At 41.7% G+C, this 27,822-nt stretch overlaps 1 protein-coding gene across 4 annotated transcripts; it reads left to right on the top strand.

Moving 5' to 3' along the window:
• On the top strand, positions 1-27,822 carry CEP63 (centrosomal protein 63). Of its 4 annotated transcripts, none has more exons than XR_012883110.1 (15): positions 40-118; positions 2,060-2,126; positions 2,940-3,117; positions 5,679-5,774; positions 6,083-6,199; positions 7,178-7,291; positions 9,396-9,608; positions 10,372-10,517; positions 13,565-13,814; positions 16,681-16,878; positions 19,621-19,707; positions 19,886-20,004; positions 20,826-21,054; positions 26,259-26,526; positions 27,090-27,822. XR_012883110.1 is itself a non-coding variant. In XM_075861194.1 (15 exons), the coding sequence occupies exons 2-15, from the start codon at positions 2,077-2,079 to the stop codon at positions 27,102-27,104; spliced, it is 1,947 nt and encodes a 648-aa protein (XP_075717309.1). In that variant the 5' UTR covers positions 40-118; positions 2,060-2,076; the 3' UTR covers positions 27,105-27,822. The 4 variants fall into 4 exon arrangements, 3 of the variants coding, with proteins under 3 accessions (XP_075717310.1, XP_075717309.1, XP_075717311.1); XM_075861194.1 differs by having other exon boundaries at positions 26,259-26,393; XM_075861195.1 differs by having other exon boundaries at positions 1-118; positions 26,259-27,822.

Below are 27,822 nucleotides of genomic sequence, written 5' to 3'. Positions count from 1 at the left end.
CATCAAAATGGCGATGTATGCGGACCTTGTACAGACGAGGCGCTAGACTTCTTTGAAAGCTATTCCAGTATTTTGAACAGCATTATTATTACCGGGACATCACTGCTACTGGAAGAAGGTATGTGTGGCGTATTCGCTACCGTATTCTTTATTTCCGTGGAAAGGACAATAGACTAAACGAAAGCAGTGGGCAGCACACAAGTGGCAAGAAGCTTAAAAAAACACTTTGAAAAGAAGATAGACTTTGGATTGTAGAACTAGTAGTCCAAGCATGCCCACCAGCCTATGACTGGACACGGTTATTACCTGGGTCATGGGTGCCATACCAGCCACTATAGTTATAATACACTAGAGAAGGTTGACCACATTGGGGGACATTTAGTAACACTGGGACAGAGCAGCATTTCTTTCTCATCCCAACCCCAAACTATAGTTGTTTGTCTGTAAAATCCTGCGCTAATTAATGACTACACCCTTATGGCCGCACGATTTTGCAGGTAACCACCAGTTTTATCTGAAACACCGCACGGGCAATTAACAAGCAACTTGACAACCGTGGGTCAATCCCGCTCCGTGAGACCTTACCCTTCCACAACCCTGGCAGACATCATCACGTGACCACGCCAGCCCACAATGGTTCACCGTACATGTTGGTCACGGGACCTGACGTCACTATGAATGACATATCACCGGCGTATGATGTCACCACATGGACTTGCATTTTTAATAAGTGATTTTGGGAAAACAGTTCCTGATTTTCAGACGTTTTTTAATCAAACTCACGTTTTTTTACGGCCGTTTTCTGGAGCTGTTTTTCTATAAAGTCAATGAAAAACGGCTCAAGAAGTGACATGCACTTATTTTTCACGGGCGTTTTTTAACACGGGCATTTTTCAAAACGGACGCGTAAAAAAACGCCCCGTCGGAACAGAACACGTTTTTTTCCATTGAAATGAAGGCAGATGTTTGGAGGCGTTCTGCTTCCGATTTTTCGGCTGTTTTTGGGACGAAAATAAGCCGTGGGCACATACCCTAATACACATTAGATGGTTGGCTGGTCTTGCAGAAATTAGCATGCTCGGCTGACAATAGTCAGCTCAGAAGAAACAACATGCACGTGAATGTTCATACAGGGATCTATGGTGATAACTGCTGACTGGACAACGTCGTGACACTCTTATCCATAGCCTGCTGGAAGCTGACGATACAGATACTTGTTCCATGCTTTATTTTTATTTTTTTTTATTGTGTTATGATTTGAGTCACATCATTTTCTTTTTCCGGTCCACGGACATTTGGTGCCTTTGACCACATGATATGACCCCATAAACTTTTCCTTTGAAGTCATTGATAATGCAATAGCGCTGCACAGTACTGACCATTTCCATAACTTTTGTGGATTTCATCGATCCTGTCCGCCGTAAAGCTGTACACATCGCACTTTGATGGTCAAAACTTAAAAGTTCAAATTACCTTTAAATTCCGTTTAGCTCTCTTCCGTCAGAGGAAGAGATGAACTAGAGTCCAAAGGAAGCAAAAGTGCAGTCTGCAGCCCTTTTTTTTTTTTTCATGAAAAAAAAAACTTAAACCTTGCGAACGGAGGCAAATGGAATTCATCTAAAACAAAAGAATTACCATTGAAATCAATGTTAATTCTAATGGAAGCGATCCTTTCCGTTTGGACTCTCGTTCACCTCTTCCTCTGACGGCAGAGAGCTAAACGGAGCTTAACGCTAGTGTGAAAGGAGCCTAATAGGAATATATGGCCTTGTTGCCCATCCTCTCCTTTCTGCTCTAAAAAGCTCAGTTTTTTTGTCAAACTATTTTTTGATTAAAAAAGAGCTGAGTGTGACTGTGCCACATTGCATGGTGACCATGCTTAGAAGTCAATGGAGATCTTGCTTGGGTGCGGTGCCCATTTCTACTTCTAAGTAGTACAGTACATATTGTGCAAGTCTATGCTCCACAATATTACACAATGTCACCTGGCCAGTCTTATAGTATTTAGAAATGTTTTACCTATTTACCAGATTTCTGTATTGTACTCCCGTATTTTTAGGGGACTGCAGACTTCCAATGCACAGGATGGAGGCTTTGTTAGAAGGAATGCAGAAGAAGAAGATAGGGTGAATGTTTTATTTTATTTTTTTGTTGTTGTTTTTTTTGCAAATGTATGTATTTTGGGCTAAAAAGCATTTTTTCAAATATTCGTTTTTAAAAACTTGACATCGTGGTTGAGATGCTGCTTTGTTGCATCCACTTTGCATAGAAGCTGCATTACCCTACTAATGATAAAATCTAAGTTCATCAACTTAGATTTCATCATCATTACTAGGGTGTTCCTGTGTGTCATATGTACACATGATTGCTCTGGGCCCAGCCGTCAGTCAGCAGGACTGACGGATTCAGGTTAAAGACAATGCAACATTTTTAATAAAGATAAAGTAGAATGACGATTTTTAGCCCAATTACATATATAAAAAAAAAAAAAATGCCAGTAAAGGTTTCCAAAGTTTTTAAACATACAAATATCTCTATAACAGAATGGCTTTTGATTCTAGAGAAGGATTGATGCTGGTTAATCAAAGTCTTGGTGACTTTACCAGAGCCTTTTAGTAGACCATAGGCTGAACCTATAGCAGCACCTGTATTCTTTTTACAGATTAGCCGGGGTTTAGTAGGGAATTTAGTTTTTTCTAAATTGTTTATTTTTTACGTTGAATCACAATTAATTTATAAAGGGCACAAGTCTGATAATAGCTGTAGGTTAGGTAACTGCTGTAAATGCACTTCTATAATATAGAAGCAGAGGTTAACCTGTGGTGCGGATATAATCCATGGCGTTTGCTCTGGCAGACAGTCGTTTTCCTCGTTGACCCCACCACCTATTTGTACTCACGTATGTGCACATCCCCTTTACATGTATTTGTTTTTATCAGAACGCTGTTTGGTTCCTGTGAAGCTGAATTGCAAGAACTGATGAGACAGATTGATATAATGTTGGAGCATAAAAAGGCAGAGTGGGAAGCCCATACCGAGACGCTCAACACTCTTCTACAACTCCGAGATCAGGAACTCCGCTCTGCTAAAACACGAGAAGAACGGCTGGGCCAAGAGGTAGTGTCTCATATTGCTTCACTTAGAAAGTGTGCAGGACTGTGTGTGTGTGTGTGTGTGTGTGTGTGTGTGTGTGTGTGTGTGGCAGGACAGTGTGTGTGGCAGGACAGTGTGTGTGGCAGGACAGTGTGTGTGGCAGGACAGTGCGTGTGGCAGGACTGTGCGTGTGGCAGGACTGTGCGTGTGGCAGGACAGTGCGTGTGGCAGGACAGTGCGTGTGGCAGGACAGTGCGTGTGGCAGGACAGTGCGTGTGGCAGGACAGTGCGTGTGGCAGGACAGTGCGTGTGGCAGGACAGTGCGTGTGGCAGGACAGTGCGTGTGGCAGGACTGTGCGTGTGGCAGGACAGTGTGTGTGGCAGGACAGTGTGTGTGTGGCAGGACTGTGTGTGTGGCAGGACTGTGTGTGTGGCAGGACAGTGTGTGTGGCAGGACAGTGTGTGTGGCAGGACAGTGTGTGTGGCAGGACAGTGCGTGTGGCAGGACAGTGCGTGTGGCAGGACAGTGCGTGTGGCAGGACAGTGCGTGTGGCAGGACAGTGCGTGTGGCAGGACAGTGCGTGTGGCAGGACAGTGCGTGTGGCAGGACTGTGCGTGTGGCAGGACAGTGCGTGTGGCAGGACAGTGCGTGTGGCAGGACTGTGTGTGTGGCAGGACTGTGTGTGTGGCAGGACTGTGTGTGTGGCAGGACAGTGTGTGTGGCAGGACAGTGTGTGTGGCAGGACAGTGTGTGTGGCAGGACAGTGTGTGTGGCAGGACAGTGTGTGTGGCAGGACAGTGTGTGTGGCAGGACAGTGTGTGTGGCAGGACTGTGTGTGTGTGGCAGGACTGTGTGTGTGTGGCAGGACTGTGTGTGTGGCAGGACTGTGTGTGTGGCAGGACTGTGTGTGTGGCAGGACTGTGTGTGTGGCAGGACTGTGTGTGTGGCAGGACTGTGTGTGTGGCAGGACTGTGCGTGTGTGGCAGGACTGTGCGTGTGTGGCAGGACAGTGTGTGTGGCAGGACTGTGTGTGTGTGGCAGGACTGTGTGTGTGTGGCAGGACTGTGTGTGTGTGGCAGGACTGTGTGTGTGTGGCAGGACTGTGTGTGTGTGGCAGGACAGTGTGTGTGGCAGGACAGTGTGTGTGGCAGGACAGTGTGTGTGGCAGGACAGTGTGTGTGGCAGGACAGTGTGTGTGGCAGGACAGTGTGTGTGGCAGGACTGTGTGTGTGTGGCAGGACTGTGTGTGTGTGGCAGGACTGTGTGTGTGTGGCAGGACTGTGTGTGTGGCAGGACAGTGTGTGTGGCAGGACTGTGTGTGTGGCAGGACTGTGTGTGTGGCAGGACTGTGTGTGTGGCAGGACAGTGTGTGTGGCAGGACAGTGTGTGTGGCAGGACTGTGTGTGTGGCAGGACTGTGTGTGTGGCAGGACTGTGTGTGTGGCAGGACTGTGTGTTTGGCAGGACAGTGCGTGTGTGGCAGGACAGTGCGTGTGTGGCAGGACTGTGCGTGTGTGGCAGGACTGTGCGTGTGTGGCAGGACTGTGCGTGTGTGGCAGGACTGTGCGTGTGTGGCAGGACTGTGCGTGTGTGGCAGGACTGTGCGTGTGTGGCAGGACTGTGCGTGTGTGGCAGGACTGTGCGTGTGTGGCAGGACTGTGCGTGTGTGGCAGGACTGTGCGTGTGTGGCAGGACTGTGCGTGTGTGGCAGGACTGTGTGTGTGTACTAGCTGTCCATTAGAAGTTGTTGCTTCCATTTACTGCTTTCATATGGCTGGTATATCACGATAAGCATTTCAACCCAAAATGTTTGGTCGCCGGTTGTACCTTTGCATAAGCTTCATCAGCCATGTAGAATCCGCCACTCCTGTTTTATATTGAAATGATTCAAATGTACAGGGGTTCCCTCAAGCAGAATGGAAGCATAATAGAAGCTTAGAGCAAATTTATATGATAACCCTAACTTAAAGGGTATTCCCATTGTGGACATTTATGGTGTATCCACAGGATATGCCCTAAATGTCCGATAGATGCGGGTTTTGCTGCACTGTTTACGGAGCTTCCATAGAAGTGAATGGGAGCTACAGAAACGCTGTTTCGGTAGCTCCCGAGTTTGTTCTGCTACGCTCTTTCTGGAACTTCCATTCACCTCATATTGAAGGTTTCGGAAGCAGTGTAGCAAAACACGTTAGACTGTTTCCGGAAAGCGACAACGGCAGAAGATAGAACGAGGGGTCCGAGGCCCCGTTTTAGAGATCGGTGCGAGTCCCCGAAGTGGAACAAGCATCTGTCGGACATTTATGGCATATCCTGTGAATATGCCATAAATGTCTAAGATAAGAATGAGCCTTTAATTATTTTAAAATAGCTTAGTGCTTTGTAGGACTTTGTGTGATCCAGCGGCATAATAAGTGGTAATGCCCGATCCTCGGCCAGCAGTTTTGTGAACAGATTTGACCTTGGTCTTCTCTCTTAGAAGTTACCCAATATACTTAGAACTACTTAATCATAGTACACGTTTGATCAATTGTTTGGCCTGCTTGTCTATGAGAGAGAATTAGGCTTTTTAATGCACATTTTTGCAGATTAGGTCTCTGAGAAAGCAGCTGGCAGAGCAAGAGGAAAACAATGGCAGTAAGACGGCAGAGTATGAGTGCCAACTGGCACGCTTTCAGGAAGAGGTATGTTATAAGATTATCATTATTATTTACTATAATACCATTCCACACTAAACCACTGCACGTATATATTATCTGCTCTATAATCTCAACTCTAAAATATTCGTTAAAAAAATAATACTCTGTTTTGGTACAGAATCCAGGTCACCTCCATAAAATTAAGTCTTGTCGAAGCATCGAAGCATATTGATAGACTTCACCTGAACTTATGTTCCAACATCAGAGCGGGATCTTTATTACAGCTTCTCCCTGGGAACTCATGTGCTTTGTAACCAAAAACTTTGTTTGCATATTTTTTAATTTTTTTTTAGTTGAACAGATTGAAAAAAACATATGAAAAAGTGCAGAGGAGGCACCAGAGGTTGGAGATGAAAAGCAGCAGTGAAGAAGACAGGTCAGAGGTCAATAGGTTAACACGCAGACTTGAGGTGAATCTTTCATTATTCATTTATTTTTTCTTTTAACATTTTTCTTTGTTATATTCCCGATGTGTCCACATTACACCAGGACAGAAGAATTTTTAACTGGTGTATAAATTGTGGACACAAAAATATATCATAAAGTATGGTGGACAGTTTGTATGCCATATTTATCAACATATTACATAGTCATGGATGTTTTTTCGGACATATTCACAGTAATTTGCTGCCGCAGAATCCATATTAAAACAAATCAAACAACATTATTGGGACATGACACTTTTTATGTATAAGGCCCTGTTAACACCACGTTTAGAGCCTATGTCGAAGGCAGTCTTCAGCAGAACTCCTGACGTATATCTTCGAAGGAAGGCTGCAATGTATTTCACTGTATAGGCATATACATATCGCCTATAGGGTCTCATTATAGAAAAATTATAGCGTGGTATACCTTTTTTACAATATACAGTTTTATGGAATACGCTATTCCATACATATTTAATGCGGTATATCAACGTATACCTGCCCAACGGAGGCTAAATGGAAACTTGGCCTCCACCAGGTGAATGGAGTCCTATGGATACAAATAGCGTGTATGATGAGGAGCTTTCGTGATGTGACATGATCGGGGTGAAAGTGTTATTCCAGTTTCAACAAGTAAAGATTATGCTTTGTATAATGAGAAGTCACAACATTTTCTAATATACTTTCTGTAGTGAATCCTCATGGTTTTTAAGATCTCTGCTTGCAGTCATTCAATAGGTACTTTCAGGGGATAACAATCTGTCCTGGTCATGTGATGTACACACAGGTACTCGGCTTGTTATAAGACTGTGCTCTGATAACTGCCGTAGCTGAAATTCGTCCTGCACGTAATGATTCTGGTATAATTGTCTTTCTAAATGTCCTTTTCAGTGCAGACATTTTTTATTTTTTTACACAAATATCATTCATGTCACTTTTGCACTATGCTTGTGATTCTTGTAGGAGTTCCGCCAAAAATCTCTGGATTGGGAAAAGCAACGTCTTCTGTATCAGCAGCAGGTAGCTGCACTGGAAGCTCAGCGTAGGAGCTTGGCAGAACAAACTGAAAAATATCAGGTACATGGGAGTGGGGTGAAGGATGTCCTCATGTTTTTGTTGTAATTATCAGAGCTTAATAGATCTTGGGATATGATTGACATGGAAATTATAAATAGCATGTGGTCCCCTTTATATTACCTTTGGCTGTTATTCCTGCCACCCCGAATACAACAGGATATGTGCACCTGAGCTGTGGTTCCATGACTGGTAAATAGTTGTAATGCAGAAACTTTTGGCACTCAAAACGGAGGAAGATAGAAAGGGGGGAAAGAATCGAGAAACCAAAAAATGCTTTTATGACATGAAAAAAATGGCAGTGTAAATATATCAAGTACAAATCATTAAACTGCATGTAGTTTAGAATTACACATATACCAATATACAAATTTACTCCTACAAGAATATAGCCAATAATAAAATCAATTTATATGATCGATATAGTTTAAAGAGACTCTGCCACTAGTTTAGTAATGCCCTATCTCCTAGCTAATCTAATAGGCGCTGTCACACTGATAATGATAGTGAAAATTGTGTCCCAGAAAGTTTATTATTTATTAAGTTATGAGCTTTTTTTCTAAATATGCAAATGAGGCTTTATTAGACAAGTGGGAGGTAACAACAGCGATTCTCCGGAGGTGGAGCCTCCTCACAGCCTCTGACCTTGTCCTATCAGCATGAAGCTGCTTCACACAGTGTGAGAGACTGAGGCTGGAGGGAAGGGGGATCATTTCAAACAGCCATATCTCGAGCTGTGGACCACAATAGCGGTTCTTGTGTCATATGAAAGAGGAGATTCTTATCTTTCATATGACACCAGGATTGCAGTTCTAGCTGTGACACATACAGGAGGTATCGTCAGTGGAAAGCACAGTCGGGAATGGCAGCTGTATACTATATGATCACACTGTGTTGCTGGGCTGGGAAGGGGGAGGAGCTGTATGCTGATTGGACAGCGTCATACAGAAAACATTACACCGCCCAGAGTGAAAAGAAAGAGTCACCTCCTATTTGGCTCCTATTAGAGCCACATTAGCATATTTAGAAAAATGCACAGAACTTTTAAAATAATAAAGTTTTTTTTTTTTTTTTAAAACAAATCACACTGTAGTTATCAGCAGCAAAGCGCCTATTCGATTAGTTAGGAGATAGGGAATTAATAAAGTAGTGACAGAGCTCCTTTAAAGTGTAAGGCTAAGTTCACACTACTGTTAGTATAAGTTTACCTCTCTTCTGTCAGACAAAGAGAGGATCGAAAGATTAAACGGAAAGCAACGGTTCCATTAGAAGTACCATTGATTTCAAGTTTAGTTCAGTTGCTTTCCATTTGTATCCGTTCGCTGGGTTTCCATTTTTTGACGGAAGCAAAAGTGCAGTCTGCAGAACTTTTGTTTCCGTGGAAAAAACGGAAACCTAGCGAATGGAGACAAACAGAAAGCAACTGGAACAAAAGAATTACCCTTGAAATTAATGGTACTTCTAATGGAACTGTTGCTTTCCGTTTAATCTTTCGATCCTCTGTTCCTCTGACGGAATAGAGGTAAATGTTTACCAACGGTAGTGTGAAAGAAGCCAAACTAAACTTTTGAAAAACTTTTAACATGTCATAGTGACATGTCAGAATTTTGATCGGTGGGGGTCCGAGCACTGAGATCCCCTCCGATCGCTAAAATGATGCGGCAGAAGCATTTGAGAGAGCACTGTGCCGCTTCGTTTTTTTTATTGGCTTTCCTCGTCTTTCCTCAGATTGGCTAAATAGAAAGCTGATCAGAAACAAAGTGGCGCTGCTCATCCGAGCGCTTCTGGTTCGTTTTAGCGATCAGTGGGGGCCTCAGTGCTTGGATCCCCACCGATCAAAACTTCTGACATGACATGTGAAAAGCTTTTTTTTTTAAAGTTTAGTTACCCTTTAAGAGGTGGCTGCAGGGCTTTTGCAGACACATTCAATAGTCATCACATACTGTAGAATGAAGAATCAGTCAGTAATACAAATACTATACAAGGTGTTATTTACAATATTTATTACTTTTGCTGTTTTTTCTTTGTATAGAATTTGATGATCATTGAATTTTATTCATTTATAGAATTGTAAAAATGTCTGTTCATCTTCTGTGTAACCCATCAGGAAGAGTCTCAGAGCCGGAAACATATGTTAGAACGAACAAGCTTGTCTGGCCGCTCAGAGCTCCAGCACCTCGGGGGGCAGTTAGTACGTGCTAATGACAGTCTTTATGCCAGAGAAGAAGAGCTTGAAAGTCTAAAGTTACAACTGGAGTCCTCCATAGCAGGGCGAGAGAGATCCGAGCGTGAACTTGAGCAAGCTCGGCAAACAATAAAGGTGAGTCTTGTGAGTTGTGAAAATGAGAGCTGACTGCTGTCCTTTCATCAGCCATAGCTGTAAACTACCGACATATCCGAGATGATAACTACATGGCCCACAAACTGCACATTAGGTCCTCGCACGACGCTTTGTCTTCAGACAGGATACCAGGTGAGCGTCCTGGCAAATCACCAGCACTCGTTCTTCCATTTGATGCTGGTGATTTGTAGATACTTCACCATGCACCCAATTTTTGTCTCTTGTTTAGATGCTTCTCCACAGAATATGCCATAAATGTAGGATTAGTGGGGGCTCCCCCTCTGGGATGCCCACCTATCTGGGGAACAGGAAGCTTACTCGTTTATTTGCATAATGCCCTGCACATGGGCGGCCACCTTTCCTATGTGTTGCTGTTGCCAGGTGCTTTTGCTTGCCAAGTGGTGCTCAGGGGTCCAACTATCAGAAATTTATGGCAGATCCTGTGGACATGTCTGAAGTGGGAATACCCTTTACAATGAAGATTTGGCATCCACTACATCATTTAAAAATTGTTTTTTGGTTGCACCTTTTCTAGCAACCTTTTATGTATTTGGCACATGGTTTTGATATTTTATAACTTAAATGTGCCATAAGAACAAGATGACATAGGAAGATATAAATAAAAGGTAGCTTTGGGACTAGGCTTCCGACTGGAAGGACCTGATCTTGATATTCCATATTAAATGTCAAATGGCCAGCCTAGGACCAGTAGATGTGATGTTCTTCTTCTTTGAATCTATAGGTTCTCCAGGAGGAGAAGGCAGAGCTGAGGGCGACCATACAAGCTCATGCAGACTTCCTGGAAGGATCCAAAGCTCAGAAAGAGGAGCTTCACAGAGAGGTGCTCAGAGTGAGCAATGTCCTGAGGGACAAAGAGAACAACATCAGGTCATTACCATACAGCAAGTGTGTTGATGTGCACCTATCTCTGCTAGGTTTTGTCTGGTCCAGGGCACCAGATGGCAACTAAAATGGCTGCAAGTGCGACCAAAAAATATAACTTGGCTCCAAAAATTTTAAACTTGGGACCCAAAGGTTGCACAGACATTGATTTAAAACAAAAGATTGCAGCTGCCCCTAGAGGGAGCTTACTGCTTGTTGCCTTATTATTTCATTTAATATAACAATATGCAGTAAGCTCCTATGCTCCTCTAGTGGTGACTGGAGGTGGCCAGAACCAGAAGCACATTGTTTTCTATAAGTGCTTCAGACAGTCAATCAGTCCACAGTCTAGTGTAAATGTTCAAGTCACCCCACAGTCTAGTGTGAATTCTGCAGTCAGTCCACAGTCTAGTGTGAATTCTGCAGTCAGTCCACAGTCTAGTGTGAATTCTGCAGTCAGTCAGTCCACAGTCTAGTGTAAATGCTTCAGTCAGTCAGTACACAGTCTAGTGTAAATGATGCAGTCAGTCAGTCCACAGTCTAGTGTAAATTCTGCAGTCAGTCCGTTCACAGCCTAGTGTAAATGCTGCAGTCAGCCCACAGTCTAGTGTAAATTCTGCAATCAGTTCACAGTCTAGTGTAAATGCTGCAGTCAGTCCATTCACAGTCCAGTGTAAATGCTGCAGTCAGTCCATTCACAGTCTAGTATAAATACTGCAATTAGTCCACAGTCTAGTGTAAATGCTGCAGTTAGTCCACAGTCTAGTATAAATACTGCTGTTAGTCCACAGTCTAGTGTAAATGCTGCAGTCAGTCCATTCACAGTCTAGTATAAATACTGCAGTTAGTCCACAGTCTAGTGTAAATGCTGCAGTCAGTCCACACTCTAGTGTAAACATTATTTAACCTGCATGGTGGACGCTAAGAAAAAGAAAAAACTTGAGAATTGCTGTTTTGTTTGGTCACATTACCTCCCAAAAAATTTGAAATAAAAAGTTAACAGGTTGCATGTAACCCAAAATGGTAAGAAAAACGATATCGCACCTTGAAAAAAAACAAGTCCTCACACCGCTCCATCGACGTAAATATAAAAAAGTTATGGCTTTCAGAATAGGGCAACACAAATTTTTTTTTTTTCGTTTTTCATTTGTAAAAGTAGTACATCCTAAAAAAAACTATATAAATGTAGTATCTCTGTAATCGTATTGACCCACAGAATAAAGTTAACGTATTTTTACTACAATGTGAATGCCATAAAACCTAAACCCAAACCTAAACCCAAAAAGCAAAAGGAGCAATTACTGTATTCCCAATCCACCCCACAAATAATGTTTTTGATGTTTCCCAGTACATTAAATGGTGCTATTAAAAACTACAACTCAGCCTGCAAAAACAAACCTTCACACAGCTATGTCGACGGAAAAAGAAAACAGTTATGGCATTTTGGAAGGCGGGGAGGAAAAAACAAAAGTGAAAAAACGAAAAATAACAGCAGTTCCAGGGGGTTAAGTAAACCTGCGTTCTTAACGTGAACTTTATTCTGCTTTTATGGCTTTTGGCTGCACCTTTTTTTTTTTTACTAACAATGCTTCAACAAGTCTGAAATTGATTTATTTTCAAATCAAGATTTTAAGGGTATGTGCACACACACTAATTACGTCCGTAATTGACGGACGTATTTCGGCCGCAAGTAGTGGACCGAACTCAGTGCAGGGAGCCGGGCTCCTAGCATCATACTTATGTACGATGCTAGGAGTCCCTGCCTCTCCGTGGAACTACTGTCCCGTACTGAAAACATGATTACAGTACGGGACAGTTGTACTGCAGAGAGGCAAGGACTCCTAGCATCGTATATAACTATGATGCTAGGAGCCCGGCTCCCTGCACTGTGTTCGGTCCGGGTCTTCCGGCCGAAATACGTTCCGTACATTACGGACGTAATTAGTGTGTGTGCACATACCCTAATAAACATCATGTAATGCTTCATTTTCCCTGTGGTGGCGCTGCAGTGGAAACAAACCCTTGTTCCTGGGTTCCCCAACAGATCACCACTTATCGCTATTTTTATCGTCGCGGGGCTTTGTAGTAAAGAACATTGTCCAAAGAGGACAACCCACTATGGAAACCTTTGATGCCATTTTTTTAAATGTACTGTGTATATTTTAGGATATTCAGGCTACATTCAGACGAGCGTATCCGATTAGCGGGCGTAAAAAATGCAGCTTTTTTCCTACATTTCATGTCGGTGTGCGCTGCGTATCGGCATCAGTGTGCTTTGCGTGTGGCATATACGTTTTTTACGTCTGTGCAAGGACTTTTTTTTTTAAAATGTATTTCTCTGCTTTTCTATGTAACTGATGCGTGAAACACGAACAGCACACAGATATTGTCCATGTGGTTTTCACGCACTCGTAGAAAAATGCACCAATGTAGGACATGCAGTGAGTTTCATGCAACGGACACTCATGTAAAAACTCACGCATGTCTGAATAGCCCCATTGAAATGAATGGGTCCGTGTGCTGTCCGTTATTTCAACGCACAGCACACGGACGAGTATTACGCTCCTCTGAATGAGCCCTAAGCACTTTTGTAATATGCTTTTAATAAAAATGTTGCTTTTTTTCTATTCTGCAGCTTCTATGTATTCACTGTACATAGAAGCTGCAGAACACCCCTGTCCGCTAAATCTGTCAACGAGATGGTATGACCGCTCGGCTGACAGCGTCTCCTGTTTGCCTCTTGACACCTCATCTAACCCTAATGCTGATAAAATCTAAATGAATCAACTTCAATTTTATTAGTATTAGGGTTAGATGAGGTGTCCGCAACACAGGAGACGCTGACAGACAATCTCACCGACAGATTCGGCTGACAACGTTGTTCTGCAGCTTCTATGTATAGTGGATAAATAGAAGCTGCAGAACAGAAACAAAGCAACATTTTTAATAAAAGTATATTCCAAAAGTGCTTAGTATCCTAAAATATAAACATTAGATTAATAATGTGTTTTTTGCAGAATACACAAAAAACAACTTCCACTTATAAATTGCAGGTCATTGGAAGAAAGATTAAAAGAGACAAAACTATCAGATGGGCGCACAGAGATAGAAGTGATGCGTTCTCAGCTTTCAATCAGCCGTTTGAACGAACAGAGGTTGCAAGAAGAAGTGACCCGTTTGGGGGACCATGTCAGATCAGTGACCCTCCAGAGTCAACAGTTTACCCAAGAGATGAAGGTCAAGGCTGATTCACGGCATCTATTAGAAGAGGAGCACAAGAAATGCTGGTCAGAGATGAAAAAAGTCAGTGATCTACTTTCCCTTTTTTGCTCTTAAATTGAATAGGCTTTTAGAAAATATATCATGATACATATCCGTCAGTGCCACTGTCTGTTTTATGACATATGAGCTGTTTTGTGTGAAGGAAATGTATCGCCTATATTTTTTCTAATTAATTAAAACCAGTAACTGTAACATGATCTTGTTTTATAATCTGTTGTTATTTTCAGATTGTATATTTTTTATTCTATCTTCTTTTCATGATTATTGGGGCAGTCTGAGCTGCTGTTTCTCTGATCTACGTCACAGCAGCCACATGCATATAAAAAACCTCAGTCAGAAAACAACTTTTTGAAAGAAGTTTAACAGTAGTTTTTTTACAAGACCATGTCATGGAGGAATCTGATGCATCGATCCACTGATGACCAGGCTTGGAGCTCCCCGATTCTCATTTCTGATGTTATAGTTAGGGGTGAACATACCTTATGTGCAGCCTGTGCTGCTGCACAGGGGCCCAGTACATAAGGGGGCCCACTGCCATCTTAAAAACCAGCTCCTTACTGTTGCATGTATGGGACTGGGGCAATGGCTCACAGTTATTGGTGTATTGTTTGAGAGACATACGGTGGTGCGCTATGTTTAACTATTGGAGAGCGGAGGAGCCCATATATTCTTCTTGCACAGGGACCCTTTGCTGTCTGTCTCATTTTGCCACAGGTCTGAGGATGGTAGGTCACATTCTAGCAGATCTTTTTATACCTTTTAAAGAGGTTATCCCTGAGTTTTCAAATTTTACAGGAGGGCAGGGAAGGGCATAAAGGAATAAACTAACAAAAGTTCCTACGGTCACATGCAGTTCATGGCAGAATCACCGCCAGAGATTGGCTGCAGCGGCATGTGACTCCCGTTTTCGATATATGTACGGGTCCTGAGGGCAATAACTCTTTAACTGTGACCCAGCGTTTATGCCAGAGAGCCCTTCAACCAGTGGTAGATAAGGCCATAGTCTTGTCTGACAATTTTACCTGTTGGGAGCTAGCATCAACCAAATAGTCAGCCCAACTGATGATATCATTACATATAACTCCGGCATTTATATCTACTTGGACCTGAAGGATCGATTTTCTTAGAGCCCTGGAGATTTCCAAAGGTCAACGGAACCAGGGATTCCCAGCCAGTCTACCATGCTGGCACCTGTAAGGCCAAAGTTGTGTAATGTCTGCGATCTGACGAGGTCCGGTACATTCAGCTTAGATAAGAGGAGATTCTGTGGCCAGGCTATTGGATTAAGGTAACAGCCTGGAGCCAGGCAGGAACCAAACCTACAATATTATTATTTATAGCCAGACGCGTAGTCCATTGTGCCACTGCTCCTTCACAGCCAATTAGGCCCTTCAAAGTGCCGAGATTTGACCCACCCTCAGCAGATACGCCTGGACAATTTGGCGATAGCCATATACATTTTTGGAGGAGCATCCCACTTAAGTGTTCTCCATACACAGAACGTGAAAGAGTATTCTCCAAAAAATGCTGCGAAAACAGCATTCTCTGCCTCCCATTGATGTCAATGGGAGGTCAGAGACGGAAACGCCTGAAGAAAGAGCATGGTGCTTCTTTTTTCCTGCAAGCGTTTTTTTCCGCTTTCGACAGTTTTACTTGGCACTGTTTCCATGTCAAAAACCATGCCAAAAAAAACTCAGTGTGAACAGGGCCTTAGACTTTCCTGATAAAAGAGAGACTCAGGCTGAATGAACACATTGCGTAATTTGATGCGGAAAATCCGCATCAAAATCGCAGGTATACGCACGTAATTCCGCAGCTAAAACTGCACCTAATGATGCGTTTTTTTAATGCGTTTTTAGGTCCGCTTTTTAAATGTTGATGCGGAAATAGGTGCGTTTTTATACTGCGGATTTTGGTGCATTTTTCTGTAAAACTAGTTACATACAATTCACAAGCGGAAACGGATAAATTGACATGCTGCGGATTTTAAAATACGCACGGAAGGTCAATTTACGTGCAGAAAAAATCTGTACCGTGTAGATGAGATTTCTTCAAATCTCATTTACTTTGCTGGTACTGTATTATGCTGCGGATTTGCCGCATGAAAACATGCGCGGCAAATCCGCATGTAATACGCAACATGTGCATTCAGCCTGACTCTTTCATCTCAGCAAAGATTCTTGGAAATAATCCTTAACTCATAGTGGCAAGATCACGAGAGTGACAATCTTGGCACCTAGAGATTCCTAGCAGACATGAAGGGGGATATCACAATCCCTGCCGCTACACTGCTTTTATTTGGAGGTTGCTTTTCTTCCTCCTAAACCTTTGTCGCTATGAACCTGTTGAAGACATCCAAGAAATAAATTCATTAGAAGATGTATATCCAGGAAAGAAAAAATACATATTACAAAGCAAACCAGCAGAGCAAACTGGTCTACACAGGACAGAAAAAACTCAAGCTGGGAGGGGTCTAGATGTCCTTATGTAGGGAGGGGCTCTAGTTAATTAGTGTTTCATTTTATTTCAAAATTCCCTCTGTCGTACTAGTGCACAGAAATACCCCATTATTGTGCTGCTTGTAGGATGTAAGGGAAGTGTTAGTCTATTTTTGAGGCTCAGTGGCCAGTGTGAAAAGATTTCATTTTATAGAAGAGTCACAGACCATGGACAGGAGTGGCACAGTTTATGGAAGAACGGGACCGTGTTTTTCTAATCCTGTACAATCCCTTTTACGTAAAACGTGGATTTTATCATAAGGTTATTTCTTAAAGATACATTTCCTTTAACTGGGGCAACATGTTTTAATGACAGATTAGACTTCTTTAGATTTTTCAGTGTTTCTCCTGTAGACTGTGTAATACCGTGCATGTTAATCTTCCTACAGCTAAAGAGTCAGCTCACCCAGGCTGAACTTTCGTATAGCAGTGTGCTGGATGGAATGAAGAAGGAGATTTCTCAGCTGACGAAGGAGCTGCACCAGAAAGACGTCGGCATTGCTTCTTCTAGCTGTAATGCTAAGGACTGGGAGCGCAAGGTTCAGGCTGAGCGAGAAAGAGCGGATAGAGGAGCAGCAGAGCATAAAGTAAGTGCGAGCAGTAGGTTCACTGGAGGCACATGGACAGGCTGGATTTACCAGAGCGAGAGCGAGTGGCTTTCCGACCTGTCATAGATCCCAAGCAGGGGTCGCCCCTCTATGATGTCCATATGCCCTTGTAGATCATATGGACTGGGGTTGCCTTCATGAAACAGACCATTCATTTGTACACACACATTTTACAGAGCTGAGTGCTGTGCAAAACTATCCCTAAGGACCCTACAGTGGGCTACAAGTTAACAGCAGATATGTCACGCATAAATCTTACCCAGATTCTCCTGGATAGCATTGGTCAGTACAGGATAAGTATTTTTCTTCTTACTTCAGATTCACTTTTCCTTTTTTTATAGTGTGCATAATTGTTCATGTTACGCTAGGACAACCCTGTATTCCTATCTTAAATAAAAAATATAAAAAACGATTGTGTCCAGTGTAAACATTGGAAGTTGAGTGATTTTCATACTCGCAGATTTGATTAAGAACCGTACCATTCTGTAGTCACTATGAGCAGACCTGGTACAGGTGTATGAGTACCTTGCGAAAAATATCTGCAATTATTGCACTGCACCTAGTATATTTTAGGCATGAAACCTGAGACGATAAAGCCCCTTACACAGTTCATCAGAATTCTCTACCATTCAAAATTATTGATTTAATTTTTTTCTTAACGTCAAACATTTAAAAAGATTTCTGAGGCTCAAAAACAAAGCATGTTAATACTTCACGATTCTTTGCAATGAATGGTCTTAAAACTGCACAGCTGCATGTAAACAATGCAGGTGACGTGTAATCCAGTATGATGACACCTCCGGCGATCACAAGACCCGGGTCCAGGCCATCAGATGATTTGACATCACTCGCAGTAACCGTGCACATTTAATGGACTATTTATATTTTTCTTGAATGCTGAAAAAAAGAAAAGCCAAATGATGTTTTACTTTGGTAAGGCGGTATTGATTTTCTGGAGAGTTCATAGCTCTCCTTTTCTGTGTGGATAGAGTGTGTATGATATTCAATTATGTTTTCCGAAAGAGATGTTTGGAACCTTACATTGTTTTTAGAACTGCTGACTTGGTGTGTTCACTAAGGAGCTTTCTAGCTATTACCGTTAGGCCTTATTAACACAAGCGTCTGAAAAAAAACCGGACCGTTCTCATCCTCCTGAATGTCTATGTGCGCTCCGTGTATCATTTTTTTTACGTCTGCCTGTCATCTATTTTTCTCCTCTACAAGCACTTTCTGGTTTTATTTTTCTGCCTCGGTTAGCAACGGACCAGTAAAAAACAGACATCACACGAATGTCGTCCTTGTGCTGTCGGTATTTTCACAAACTCATAGACTTCAATGGGCTCTGATCCAGAAAAACAGACCAGAATAGGGCATGCCGTGAGTTTCTCACAACGGACAGACTCTCCGTTGAAAAAAAATAAAAAACAAGAACGGATCTGTGAATAGCCCCATTGACTTGTATATGTCCATGTGTTGTCTGACAGCACACAGACGAGAAATATGGCCTTCAGTTGTGTTCACACGTTGCAGATTTGGTCTTGGCGGATTTGGCGCTGATTTACTTCGAATTTGCGGTAAAATATGTAGCCGATTTTGCAGTGAAAAGGATTGACATGCTGCCCTATGTCCTGTTAGATCGGTGACTGGATCTTGACACTTGTCTGATGTTCGGGTAGTCAGCGGGGCTGCTAGGAGCCGCATGCAGCTCTTTGTACAAGCGGTTACCTCTCCTCGCTTCTGGGGAATGAGGGGTTTGGCACAATACTTGGCCATATACACCACACACACAGACTGCATTCTACCTTTACTGTGTGACGCTGAGGTTAAAAAAAACAAACAAACGTATACAGCGAGAAAAAATGTTTTACATCGGGAGCCTGTGGGACACAGATACCCCTGTATGGGTCCGTTATGGCCTCCGTTAAACGTATCTATCTGGAGCTTTTCCAGGCCTATATGTTAAATGGAGACCATTAATATACTGTGAACTGTGAAAGTTAATGTTGGCCATGTTTGACAAATGGCATTTTATTTTCAACTAAAAAAATAAATGTTTTCATTTCAGTATTAAACTCGAAATCCACTAAAATTTTTACTTTGAACTCCAATATCCCCGTCTAGTCCCCACCAGCTCTCCAGTGTAGGGACCATACAAACTCCCCATGTTTTCTGGATCTCACAGACTGCTTGTTGTGGGTGAAAGGCCTCTTTTTCTTTCAGACATTTGTGCTTCATGATGCCCAATGGACACACGTTTTGCTTGATGTGTGTTTTATGAATTGATGCTGGGAGAAGACCATTCATTTAGGCTTAGCCTGGAAATCTTTAGCGTGTACTACTAGTGCAAAAATAGTGTATCCCCGATTCCCCAGTACCATCGTGTGTAATATCCTGAATGTGACTTTGTCTTGTAAATACTAGAAGAGAAACAGAATGGCCTGCATAATGCTGACACTGCTAGTTCTTATGCCACTGGCCCATAATTGTTAGGGTTTGATGAGATTTGATAAAAAAAAATTCTAGGTGTTCTCTACCTTCATAGCTACAAGATTTGGCTTGTAGATTGCATGTCTTGCCAAAGGTGGGATGGATTTGTAAATACTTCTCTAATGAGTTCTGCTTTAAATGACGACGTACTTGGCTTTAACGTCTTAAATAATATTTTAACCAACTGTCTTTCTTTTTTTCAACTAAAGTATGTAACGTTATTCTTTTGTTAAGGCTTCACTTTCAGCTCTTGAAACTTTACGAGAAGAGAATCGGCAACTGACTGCGATGCTGGAGAAACAAGAACCAGATGTGCGACTGGTAAGATGGAAATGCTGCTGTGCCCTAGTATACATCTGTATATACACAAGTGTCAGCTATTCTTATATTTTCTATGCAATGTATTAAACCTAGAATAGATTTAATTTGACCTTTTATTACCTTGCTTTTCACGGTTAGCGTTATATGCATTTTTACGTTATGTTGTTTGCATTCTCAGGCTTTAGATAACCTGGACTGTGAAAATCAGAGACTACAGAAAGAATTGTCACAGGCAAGGGGAAACCTGGAGCTGGTCCTGCACACCAGACAGTCTGATATCCAGAGTTCAGTGGAGAGGTGAGGAAACCAATTGTAATGTTAAAGAGCTCCCCTGACATGTCCGCCGTAGTAAATACTGGTCATTTCCCATGAAATAACAATTCTGGAACATCTTTTCTTAGAACTCTGCATTGTGCCGTTCCTCTGTTATTCCCACTGGAAATGTTTTAACGGACCAGACCGTTTTCATACAAATTAATTAGAGTAGAATATTGAATGGAAGACGGCTGTAATGTTGTGAACCATTTCACAGTATGGAGCGGTGAAAGTAATAAAGGAGAAGCAGCGCTCGTACGAGCACTTTGGCCACTTCAAAACAGCTGATCAGCATGGGTGCCGAGAGTCGGACCCCCATCGATCAGATATTATTGGTCATCAATTTTTTTTTCTCACTGGGAAACCCCTTTGACCTCTTCAGTGCCATGATCAACCCTAAACACAGCAGTACAATGGGGGAGGGATCGCATTGTACCATTGATCGTTGTCTTCTGTGACGTGATCGACAAGGCTGAGGTCACTATAGAGATAGCCTGGGACCTAACAGAGGTCTCCAGGGTTGTCTTTTAAGGCATACCATTGGTATGCCCCTGTACATATGTCTATACAAAGGCACACTTCTGGCATACACATATGTCAGTATATTGTAAATTAAAAATCTAAATCAACAGTCCCTTTATGAAACAAAAATATGTATATGTATCATATGTAATATATTTTTTTTTAAATAACACGAAACACAATATTTTTTATAATTAAATTAAACTTCTGCTCTCTTTAAATTTGAGATAAAGAAAGTTTAGGCCACAAACAGTGTTTATAATCTTTATGTAATTCCATAGGAGATCACAAGAGCTGTTGGGCAGACATGAGGAGGAGTTGAAGGTACTGAATGAGCGTCTGAACGAGGTGTCTCAGCGATACGAGGAGCTACGACAAACACCACACGCTATGCAGGAAGCGGCCTGTGTTCTGCAGGGTTTGAGTAGAACAAGTTCTCTGGAGTCTGTGTCCTCTGCACTCTGCAATGTTGATGATAGAAATTCTGAGGATTCCCACCGAGAGGCACAGGTGATGTTTGTGTCTACAGGGTGGAAGGTGTTACTTATACTGTTGGCGAGTGTTCTTCTTTGTAACGTCACTTATATATTCTTTGCTGCAGTCAAGAACAGTGTCTATTGTCAGAGCCTGCTAGGAGTTGTAGTCTTACAACAGCTAGAGAGAGACAGATTGCAGACCACTGTACATCTTCTAGTGAACACACATTGAAACCACATAAAGTAATCTTCAAACCACTGTTCACAGGGATTCAATGGAGTCTCCACCAGCTCCCATATTACAATTCCCTCAGAGATGTAATGAGCATTTTCACACATCCTTCTGCTCTCTGGATAAATCCTTGCTTCCCCTAAGCCTTCCGTTAGTAATTCTATCTAAAAGATAAACTTTATTAGACCGCGTTAAAAATATAAGTGAAAACACCAGGCTAAAATAATGCGTAGTATATCTAACGCCTCATGCACACGACCGTAGCCATGTGCACGGCCGTGATTTTCGGTTCGGACGGCCGCAAATCCCGGGCCGTGCACATGGCCGCGTGCATTAATTTCTATGAGCCTGGACCGCAAAACACGGCCGTAATAACACATGTCCGTTCTTTTTGCGGTCCAGGCTCCTGAGCCATGCACGGACCGTGGAAACCACGGTCGTGTGCGTGGGCCCATTGAAATGAATGGGGCTGCAATTCACCCGCAGATTTGCGGGTGAATTGCGGCCGCAAAAATACGTTCGTGTACATGGGGCCTTAAGGTTTTGTCTGTCCAGGTTATTTGTTCATTCACTCATTAGAAAAAGAGGCTTGTGCAGTGATTGTGGTAAATACTACCCTGCTGTATACTAATTCTTGTCTTTGGAATCGATGATTGCAGAGGGAGTAAATTCCAGATCTGGCGACACCACTTTACTTCGTATGTCCTATCATCTGCCAAGTGGGTGATTATAGAGCACGGTGTGACATTCTTATATTATTGTATGTACTGGCTACATCATATTACTGCAGCAAACAAACCTCTAGAATGAAAATTGTCCTAGTGACTACTATACTACAGCAACCGCTAGATCCACCGCATGCTCGTTCTGTCCACATGTCCGCAGTGTATTTCACCCTTTTTAATATAAAATGGGTGAAATCCGCTGTGAATTCACATCAAAATCTGCACATAACACATGCAGTTTGCTGAGGAAAAATACACCATGTGTGAGTACCCTGAATGTAGAGTGATCGCCCCGGAAATGACATGCTTCATTTTCATGTTTATACATTTTGCTGAGACGCAATAGATCAATGTATAACAAGTGGATGTGTGGTCCAGGTTGTTAGGCATAGGAAAGAGACACTTGCTTGACCTATGGGCATACTGCAAGATCTATGGTGAGGTCTAATAAAGCAATAAAATATATATATTAGATATTACCACTGCACTGTAAAAGTAAAGGCTCTTTTACACGGTCCAATGGTTGGGACAATGAGCGTTTATAAACACTAGTTCTCGATCATTGCTCAGCCGATAAATGGGGAAACGCTCGTTCACCGGCTGATCGCATCTTTTATGCGGCCAAAAAGATGGACGCTGGTTGGCAGCACATGTGTAAACAGAGATGCGCTGCCGACATGATAGCAATGTATGGGGACGAGCAATCATAGTAACGACAGGTCGTCCCCATATATGACCAATCATAGCTCCTTGTGAATGAGCGCTGATTGACGAGTTGTCGATCGCATTTGTTTTCCAGGCTCATATCGGCCCATACAAAAGGGACCTAAAGTTTATTGCTGGCCTAGCAGAATTGTTGCTATTTAATGATAAACTATGATAAAGGAGGTGGCCATGAAGTTTAAACACATTGCAGTCTGAAATTCTTATTCACAGTTTGCACCATGGATCCCAGTTGGTGCAGACCAGTAAGAGTGCTGAGTCGACAAGTACTGAAGGAGCATTTGCACAATTAAAAAAACATTTCAGGTTGCAGTAGGTGCAGTTTAAATCATTACCCTGGGAGTCCACATTATCTGCAGGAACAATTTGACCTAATTTTCTGCACATCTGGGATCTTGTTATGAGTCATCTGAGATGTTGAATTGCAGTTGTCCTTTAAAGTGTGTGTGTGTGTGTGTGTGTGTGTGTGTATAATCGTGTTTATTAACCGTTTTGTTGTTAAATCGAAGCCATCAACATGCAGATTTTTATGAATGTGGTATTATTATTATTATGTGACACTATTTAGTTCTTACCCATTGTGTGCAATAGTATAGAATGAGCGGAGGGTCTGGGCTTCTCATTTATACCTTTAATACTCCCTGCATAGGAATACTCCATGTAGGTATTTATATGTTAATCAACGTAGATATTCATATGTGAATAGGAGTGTACTAAAGGGGTTTTCTGAGTTAATAAGAAAAGTGGCAAAGGGGGGATGCAATAAAACAAAAGAAGAGGCATTACTCACTGGACAGATCCCCCAACGTTTCCACATAGCTGGTCCTGCCACTGTTTTTGACATGGCTGCAGCGACGACGTGCCTCTATACCCGAGTGATCGCTGTATTCAATCACTGGCCTCTTTGTGTATATCGCACAGGACCTCTGAGGCCAGTGATTGCATGCAGCAATCACTTGGGTATATGGGCACATCATCGATGCTGCCATGCCAACAAACAGAATGTACGTTACGCCAAATATAAAATAAACACCCCCGGACCACCAGTTTTAGTTTGTTTTACCCTGGCATTATCTGCTTTTGCGCCCTTACCAAAAAGTATGTTGTACTTGGATGATTGTCATCCATGTACAGAGGCTGCATCTACAGCTAGAGGATGGAGATACATTTATAGCTTAAATAGGGTCCTTGTTCTCGGCGCTATATTGACATCATACTTTACACATATTTGACATCATTATGCACAGGTAAATTCATTTTTGGGGTAAATTTTCATTGGACAAACTGCCTTGAGAAAAAACAATTCTTTCCCGTTTCTGACCATTTTTCCCTAAATAATAAAGCCATGTGTGTTCTGCCCAAAAAAGAAACAAAACATTTGTGGTAGACTAAGAAACGAAACAAGAAAAACACACTTTTAGGGCACATGTACACGATGTGTATTGCGGATTTGCCGCGCAGATTTTCCTGCGTCAATTTCGCAACGTACAGGCAAAGTAAATGAGATATCAAGTAATCTCATCTACAAGTTGCACAATTTTTTTTACATGCAAATTTATCTGCGGTGCGTATTTTAAGATCCACGGCATGTCCATTGATCTTGCATTTCCGTCTTAGAATTATATCTGACTAGTTTATAAAAGAAACACAATAAAATCCGCACCTGCTTCCGCATCAAAATGTAAAATCCAGAATTAAAAATGACTGAAAAAGCCGAAATATCAAGTGTGGATTTCACCAGCAGGAATTACCTGCGTTACTCTGCGAGTTTCATGGGAATTTTCTGCATCAAATTCCACCACCTGTGCATGTAGCCTAAGGCTACATGCACACGTTGCCTAATTTGATGCGGAAAATCCAAACTGCATTATACCCACGTAATTCCGTAGCTAAAACCGCACCTAACGATGTGTCTTTTGATGCGTTTTTAGGTGTGGTTTTTACATTTTCATGCGGAAATAGGTGCGGATTTATGCTGCGGATTTTGGTGCATTTTCTGTAAAACTAGTCAGATACAATTCGCAAGCGGAAACGCAGGATAAATTGACATGCTGTGGATTTTAAAATACGTAATGAAGGTCAATTTACGTGCAGAAAAAATCTGCACCGTGTAGATGAGATTTCTTCAAATGTCATTTACTTTGCTGGTACTGTATTACGCTGCGGATTTGCTGCATGAAAATCCGGGGGGCAAATCCACACGTAATATGCAACGTGTGCATTCGGCCAAGGACTGAAGCACTCCAAAAGGTGAAATTTCATTCTTGGCATGAAGGCCCAAAACATCCCTACTCATGAAAGGGTTAATTTAGAGCTATGGTTAAGGTGGCTCTCATTTTTATTTTGGAGATTCTTTTTAAAAGGTAACTAAACGTTCAAAAACTTCTGACCTGTCATAGTGACATGTCAGAAGTTTTGATTGGTGGGGGTCCAAGCACTGAGACCCCCACCGATCACTAAAACGAAGCGGCAGAAGGGCTCGTGTGAGTGCTGAGCCGCTTCATTTCTGATCGGCTCTTCTCGGAAAGCTGAGCAGTCAGTGTACTGGCTCATAGACTTTCTATTGAGCCCGTACACTGCTCGGCTTTCCGAGAAGAGCCAATCAGAGACTAAGTGTCTCAGCGCTCGCCCGAGCCCTTCTGCAGCTTCGTTTTAGCGATTGGTGAGGGGTCTCTGTGCTTGAACACCCACCGATCCAAACTACTGACATGTCACTATGACATGTCAGAAGATTTTTGAATGTTTTGTTACCCTTTAAGCAAATTTCCTGCATCTTAAAGGCTATGTACACCTTTGTAAGGCAATTTTTTTTTTTTTTAAATTACAGAAAACGAATAGATGAAATAAAGACTAAAGAAGTGATGAACAGTGAAATAAATTCCATTGTACTGCAATATTTTATAGTGGGATACATATTTAGAGAGTAATAATAAACTTTTTAGTATTAAGTTTAAAAGCCATGTACACCATTTATTTATTTATTTTTAAAAGGAGTATCAGTGTTTGGTGCAACTTTACAAATACTTTTTTTTTTTAAACTATTTTTACTTTTTTAGATACAGCTGCTCTGTATTCTCTATTCAGAGCAGCTGTATCCTGCGCTATTCATTGAATTTGTCAGTCCCGTGGACCAGACAGGTTCAGTGACAACGGGTCCACAGGAGCCACTTGTAAACCTTCACATCCAAGTTATCAACTTAGATATGATCGATTAACCGCTCGAGCTGCCGTCCCTGACAGATTCAATAAATAGCGCTGGATACAACTGCTCTGTATAGAGAATACAGAGCAGCTGTATCTAAAAAAAAATTAAATTTTAATAAAAAGTATTTGTAAAGTTGCACCAAACACACTAATACACCTTTTTTTTTTAAAAAAAAATAAAAAAAGATCCATGCAAAGGTTTACATAGCCTTTAAATTTATTACTAAAAAGGTTAAGGTTATTATTACTCTAAAAATGTATCCCACTATAAAATATTGCAGTACAATGGAATTTATTTCACTGTTCATCTCTTCTTTAGTCTTTATTTCATCTATTCGTTTTCTGTACTTGCAGCTTCCATTGTCATCCTCTTCCCCACCTAACACCATAGCGTCAAGATTCCTTCAGGAGGAAGAGCTCCGGTCCCGGGATCTTATTCAGCGCCTGGATTCTCACATTGAGGAATTAAAAGAAGAAAGTCAGCGGACGGTACAGCACTTCATCAACCTGAGATAACATGACATCATAGAGCAGTAGTCTCCAGCCTGGGAGTTGTAGTTTGTGTGGTGCAGGTCCTTATTTCTCCACAAGATGTTGGTGACGAGACAATCCCACTCCTCATGTATGCCTTTCATACAGTAGCTCTCTTATAAGTCATAATCGTCTTTAATCTGTTTTGCTGCTTTTATTTATCCTGAATGTAAATACAACATCTACATTGACTATGTAAAAAAATATTTGTAATTTATATACAGATTTAGTTTTTTTAAAGTAAAATTCCATCTGTGGTGCACAGAAAAAAAAAGTTGGTGATTTAAAGGGGTTTGTTTGCATGACCTGTCATAAGACTCACGTTGATGAGGGTACAAGGCTACCTCCAAATTGAAAGCAGTGGGAGTTGCGGAAACTGTTGCCAGATATCCGCCGATGTGGCTCTTATGACGTGACTGAAGTACTTATTATAAAATGTTTAGGTGGAGAAAACCCCTGCATATTGAATGTAGTCGTATAAAACATTTGCAGCTTTCTCTAGCAATTCCAGCTTTCTAGCGTATATCTGTAGTATCAATTTTATTTTTACTTTTTATTTGTTTTTTTCCCCAATAAATTACTCTTTTTATCATATTTACTTCTATAGATAATACTATGCAAATCTTTGGTTTTGTTTTTTTTTGTTCCGTTTAGCTGGCCATATACTAGAGATATTTTTGTTGGCCGAAAAGGACAATATTAACTATTTTCTGACGACTGAAGACCGTTATCTGTGGGAAAAGTTGATCATTGGGTGCAGTCTTGTAAAGTCGTTCATGTCAAATGGAAGATCTGCATCCCCTCAATAGAAGCCAAGCCAGGCCATGGATCAAGGTAGATATCGATCAGCGATTTGTCATGTTAACTTATGGAGCTTTCATCCAGAACATCAACCTTCACAGATTAACCGTGAATGATAGGTCGCTCAGAAAATTGCCACCTGAAATCCTTAATGAATGGCCAGCTTATGTCCACCTTCACGAGCAATTGTTTTTATTGCTCCAATGCATCTCAAATGGACATATAAAAGTGATTGTGGCTTTAGGATCAGACTACACAGTGCTTGTTTGCTGTCTGTTACCATGGACACTCATAGGTCTGCATAAGACCATAGGAATTTCAAGACTGTTTTCAATGTTGCTACTTTTTTTTTTTTTTTTTGTTTAAATGCATTGGAGCAAAGATACATATATGCCAATGAGGACACCGCACAAAATCGTCCTTTAAATCTGTTTGTAACATTCTCTTTATTTGTGTAGACCTTCTGTATATAGGCTTTGATCAATTATTTATTATTATAACCTAAATGAAATACTTGTTTATTTTAAAAGTTTCTTAATTTATTTTTATATAAATTCGGAAGTGACTGCCTGTTTTAATTTTTGAT

The sequence above is a fragment of the Rhinoderma darwinii genome, chromosome 4 (assembly GCF_050947455.1).
Source record: "Rhinoderma darwinii isolate aRhiDar2 chromosome 4, aRhiDar2.hap1, whole genome shotgun sequence".
NCBI classification, from domain to species: domain Eukaryota; kingdom Metazoa; phylum Chordata; class Amphibia; order Anura; family Rhinodermatidae; genus Rhinoderma; species Rhinoderma darwinii.
Note: the sequence above shows the minus strand (reverse complement) of the source record. Positions and strands in the feature narration are given on the sequence as shown.